This window comes from Panulirus ornatus, chromosome 29 (genome assembly GCF_036320965.1).
Source record: "Panulirus ornatus isolate Po-2019 chromosome 29, ASM3632096v1, whole genome shotgun sequence".
Taxonomy (NCBI): Eukaryota; Metazoa; Arthropoda; class Malacostraca; order Decapoda; family Palinuridae; genus Panulirus; species Panulirus ornatus.
This window is the reverse complement of record NC_092252.1, coordinates 16,933,972-16,939,971: the sequence shown is the minus strand read 5'-3', so window position 1 is coordinate 16,939,971 and position 6,000 is coordinate 16,933,972. Positions and strand designations below refer to the sequence as shown.

At 40.8% G+C, this 6,000-nt stretch overlaps 1 protein-coding gene across 2 annotated transcripts in view; it reads right to left on the bottom strand.

The window, feature by feature from the left end:
- Positions 1 to 3,838: 3,838 nt before the first annotated feature.
- The window catches only part of LOC139758158 (protein argonaute-1-like), a 36,775-nt gene continuing 34,613 nt past the window's right edge, over positions 3,839 to 6,000 (bottom strand). For both annotated transcript variants that reach the window (XM_071679317.1, XM_071679316.1), the window contains exon 16: positions 3,839 to 5,639. In XM_071679317.1, coding sequence (XP_071535418.1) covers positions 5,507 to 5,639 — 133 coding nt within the window. In that variant the 3' untranslated portion in view covers positions 3,839 to 5,506. The remainder of the gene's footprint in view (positions 5,640 to 6,000) is intronic.

The window sequence follows — 6,000 nt, the reverse complement described above, 5'->3', positions numbered from 1 at the left end:
GCTCTTACACACCTGGAGGGTCCACTGCTCTCACGTTTGTAATCTTCTCCACACAATATTTTTTCTTCATATTTGTCGGTGCAAAATTCATAAGAATAAGCCAGGTGTCTTGTGGAAGCTGATGACCACAAACCACCAGCTGATCACTTTAAGTCCGTATATACTGGTACTTTGTCACTCAAGTTCTATCTCGTTGATATATATATATATATATATATATATATATATATATATATATATATATATATATATATATATATATATTTTTTTTTTTTTTTTTTCAAACTATTCGCCATTTCCCGCGTTAGCGAGGTAGCGTTAAGAACAGAGAGCTGGGCCATTGAGGGAATATCCTCACCTGGCCCCCTTCTCTGTTCCTTCTTTTGGAAAATTAAAAAAAATTGAGAGGGGAGGATTTCCAGCCCCCCGCTCCCTTCCCTTTTAGTCGCCTTCTACGACACGCAGGGAATACGTGGGAAGTATTCTTTCTCCCCTATCCCCAGGGACAATATATATATATATATATATATATATATATATATATATATATATATATATATATATATAGAGAGAGAGAGAGAGAGAGAGAGAGAGAGAGGGGTACCGTTCCCTTGTTTAGGGTATAAACTTTAAGAAAATAGATGTAAGGGTGAATATCATGATAGATTATACAAAAATCGTAATTTTCACAAAATTAATCATTGAATCATTGTTCAAAGCTTCACTACAGGATCTCTCCGTCTAAAACTGGTTTTAAGAGTGAAAAGGTTTAGTAATATGTGAATTCGGGGTCAGTCTCATTGCGGTTGATTAACTGAGTGGTTGGTCTTTAGGCCTTTCAACTGCCAAGGTCATTATGGCTGCCACGTCTAGCTACATCCACCAGACGAAAGGTCTTTAACATATTCAGGTGTTCATGATTTAGTCTAAGACCATAATCGGTCTCACTTTATGTAATAATGCTGATACCCAGCCGATGTATGTGAGACGAAAGAAACTAAGGCAAGTAAGGTTAGAAAAATATTAATTTTCCCGTTCGTTCTTTATTGTTTGATACATTATAACGTAAACAGTTGTACCCTAAGCAAGTTAGGAAAAGGAACTATATTACATTTGCATTGTATTTGCAAGAAAAGCTGATAAGCATTTTCATGTTAAGTTATCCAGCTAAATACCTATAGAAAATGGTGTATTTCTCATTTCAGAAAATGTAATGTAAGGGGGGACTATAATTTATTTTACTATTCGTGACCCGGAATTTCTTAATATTTCACACAGTTTGGAGTTTTACTTGTACCCCGTTTGCACATTATATTCTGATGACAATAGTTGATAGAAGTGTGTTAGCTCAGTATTGCTTCAAGCTTCGGCTAATGTGAATTTTCGTTTTGCAATGCAAGTGTACTGTTTAAAGAATGTATAATTTGGAGCAAATTCTCATTATTGCATGATAATGTACTAAGTGATAGTGTTAAGAGATATGTATATCAGGGAAAATGTGGCGTCAAATGATGTTAGGATAGATAAGACATTCAAAAAATCAAGAGAACCTATAAAAATCTCGCGTAGCCTCTCCAAAATTCGAGATATATATATTATTGTTCAATATTCTGCTTTAGATATTTTTCATACCATGTTGCAGCATCACGCAAATGACAACAAACAGACGACAGACAGAGCGACAATGTAATCCCCAGCAACAGATAATCACTTTAATATTGGTATATTTCTGCCTTACATTTTGGCTACTATGTTGAGTTGGGTGAGATTTTTATTGGTTCTGTTGACAACTTACAAGTGCTTTATCTACTTGTAGCGACCCATTGTCGCTTCACAAAATGTTATACTAATGGCGACGCCCAGACTAAGTGGCAGGTCACAGTGGGTGACCTCACCTGACCATCATAATCCCCAGAAACATGAGTTTGATGACCCCCTGTGATGTAACCCCGTGACATCCATCGGCAGTGGCAGATCAGAAGATACTGAAGCAATTACAGATGACCTGACCCCTTCCATAGGAGGAGCAGCTCTCGGTCCACCAGCATGGAGAGAGAGGTCAGAGCTTGCGACATTCCGCTCCGACTACCTGACCTCCCTGCCTCTTATATACCCGGATATCACCTCAGGAAGGCAGTCAGGTAGTTGACTCGTTATAGACAAGTATACTACTCTGGTACCTGAAGTCTTGGCGACGTAACACCAGATTCAAGCCGCCCTTAGAGCACCAGTAGAAGTCCCAACGTGATTCCTGATGTTTCATCTTCCTGGCACGTTTCATTGCGGTGCCTCATCTCCGACGTTCACCTTCGGCAGGAGTCGCGTGAGACATCGCCTCCGCCCGTCACGAGCGGCAGGTGTAACAACAAGGGCCCCTACGGCCACGCCCGCAGCACTCCTGCAACCCAAGCAACAAACTGGCAGCCGTCTCACACACCCTGAGCCGCGATCCGTGCCACACCCACCTCCTCCTACAGGAGCTGCACGTCGACTCGGCAAGCCATGCACTTCTCCCACGTGTCCTCCTCCCGACACCCTCGCCGGCATCACAGGACGCCCTGCCAAGCCTACCTTCGTACTGCTCAACCTACCTTACTTTACCTCGTCTTCGCTACAATCCTGCGTCTGGAGTAGATAGTTGTTCCTAGGCTCTCTCACTTTATGGACCTTAACCAATAAGGCATTGTTCTTTTACGTGTGTTTGTGCCTCCCTCTCAGTTATATTACTCCAACAACCCCCAACCATAATACCCGCTAAATACTTTTCCACTCTATAACCCAATAATTTTCCCTGATATACATAACCCTCCCTACTAACGCTTTATTTGGTATCGTTTGCTAAAATACAATGCTCCAAATTATGCTCCGCAAGTGTTACTGTATATTGTAAACACTACACTGGCATTGTAGAGCGATATCACTGAGCGTCCAGAGATAATAACATTGCGGAACTGAACTGAACTTGCATCTAATAGTTTTGCTTATGTGATGATTTCGGTTGTTTTCGTTTTACTTTGATATTTTCGTTTCGTGCCATACTCGCCTTTCTCTTTGTGCGTTTGACGTTCTAACTTCTCGGCTGGGAGAGTATTACTAAAAAGTGTAGACAATTAGTCTTCTAGATATAGAGACTTCTGATCTTAGTTGATGGAGTCGATACACAATTAAATGCTGAGAGAGAGAGAGAGAGAGAGAGAGAGAGAGAGAGAGAGAGAGAGAGAGAGAGGGGGGGCAGCTGCAGCCAGAACTGTTTGGTCTGGATAACTGATATCGTACACTGGTGTTGGATCTGTATGCGTATTGGCTTTGTGCTATTTGGATTCTACCTAGGTGTGTGGCCCGCTGGCTTGTTGCAAGTCTAAATGAACTGTTGCCTTTTTTTTTTTCGCTATTCGAAGTAAATGTTTTAGTATTGGTAGATATACTTACTATATTGGAAAATTTTCTCCTGTAGATTTGTGAACATTTGCTTATCATTTGTATTGGATCTAATTGCCTTTCCTTCTTTGGTGAGTCAGCGTCGGGAACAAAAGCAAAATGGCATCATTAGCACACGTCTTCTCTCTTTCTCTGTCCTGTATAGTGCACTGGAACCAGAACTTACCAACAGTGAACAATCCTTACAGATTACTCCATGTTTTACCTTCACTTCATATGCCTTGGTTTAGCTAAAACACACTACTTCTGCCCTCATACATTACATCGCTCCAATTCGTTCTGACAAACATACGCCTCTCATCTTCCTGAATGTTCATGTTACTCACCTCCCTTGCTCTCCTTCCGCCAACCCACTGCAGACCCGCTTCTTCCCCCAACCATGGTGACATTGCACATCCCCAACGCAACCCCATCCTCACCGGGTACCATTTACCTTCCTCCCTTCCTACTCGCCTTATATTCATATTCCTACACACTTAATTTCGGGTATATTCTTGAGATTTGTTTCGCCTCCCCAGTGCTGCTAACTAATAGTAAGCATTGCTTTAATTATTGTAACTATTAAAAAATTGCTGTAATACATGTCTGGAGTGTAACCAATATCAAGATTGTTTCGTACTTACCTCATGTAAAGGAAAATGACTTCGAAAACTCTTTCATTTTACATTTAATCAATCTATGAATAACATGTACATAACATTTTTCACCGTTATACAATAACCTTTCAATAACTTAATAATAATTTGACTATAAACCAATATTCAGAACTAGGATTTCAGTTAATCTCTCTATACAAATTCGTAATCGACTTTGAGAATCATGTAACACATTGTCCATTTGTTAATCTATAGCAAAATCGTACATGTTTAATTATAGTTTCCATATATCTCGCTGTCTTTTATATACACAATCGTATCCATAGTTCAATGGGCCCAATCAGTCAGTTGCCAAATGACAGACGGGCGGTAGGTATACACTCATCCCTGAGAACATGGGTCATGTATCATTACTACTTAAAGTTTACCCCACAGAGTAGATGAAGTAGATGATTCACCTCTAGTCGCCGGGGTTTGATTACCCAGTCCTTCCGCATGGCATTTCCCTCACATTAGCAAATGGTAATGATGCAACTTTGGTATATACGTAAAAAAAAAAAAAGCACGTTGCTCCTCAAGAAGTGAATACTAAGTAGCTTTCCATAGCATGTAAGGTCAACAGTGTGTCTGCATCGTACACTCAGGTCCCAGATGGCACGTAGGAGTCATTTTACTTGCCATTAATTACTGTTAAATCTACTTAGCTGAAATCAGAACTGCGAGTTAGAAATCTCTAATACTCATTCTACACATCTTCGTCTAGGTGGCTGATATAGATCATGGTAATCATCCAGCAGAGACACATATGGGACCCATCAGGATCCGTAATCCATACTAGTATCACTAGTCAAGATATGGGGCCTGAACAGACGCCGCGTAACACGTGAATCTCAAAAGAATATTAGCCTTAAAGAATAAGATAACGGAAAAGCAAAGTTATACGAATAACCTAAAAGTAAATAATCCACATCGTTATTACTGTAAGAACAAAACATTAAAACTTTTGATAGCTGTATACATGAGTTAATTTCCTGAGAATCATTAATCGTAAACCTCCCATCTGTTATTGTAGTAATCTACTAACTAAACACATATAGCCAATTAAAACGTAGGCGAGAGGGTCTCTGGTGAGAGGCAACACCGCCTCCCTCCTACAGCAGAACCACGGGACCTGGCAATGCCCGTCTCCAGCACCACAAGATCAAGCAACGCCTCTGCGCCCATACGATGCGACGTAGGTCCCCTCGCTATGTACTTTCCTTTCAGTATTACAAATGGACAGTTAATTACATGCTTCTGACTGTGGATTGATAAGGAAAAATCTAACTGAATTAACAAATATTTTCCAACGTGGGATCCTTTTCTTTAATGTAAATCTCCTGATATAAATAAAAAAGGAAAATCTAGTGAAATATAAAGAAAATCGATTAAACCATATTGACTAATCCATTTTACGGCTCCCCCGCCTGAGTTTACAAGAAGTACAACTTGGATAGCACTTTGTTCTGCCCGCCCATGATACAATGACGGTTGACGTCTGGTAGTGGGTTCTCTATGGGTTGTTTCATGTGATCCCTCTCACACGTAGCAATCTGAGTCCGGCTCCTGTGGCAACGAAAAGAGATAAAGGAATGAGTGACAACTGTTCCTCCCTCAAGACATGCACGGGCAAACATAATGCATCATACCCATGGTCTCTCTCTCTCTCTCTCTCTCTCTCTCACTTTCTTTTGGGCCACTTCCACGCACCATCCTCCACTGGTCTGGTACATGCGATACATCTCCACTGAGATATCGATCTGGTTGTGGATTATCAGACGACAGTCAATGCACCGACCTCAGTGAAGAACGGGATTTGAATAAGGTGGTGGGTTCGACAAGGTCCCATGACCAACACAGCGATGAAGGTTGTGCTTAACCTCTTGAATTTGGCGTTTAGAATCCTTCAGTGAGACGACCTGACCTG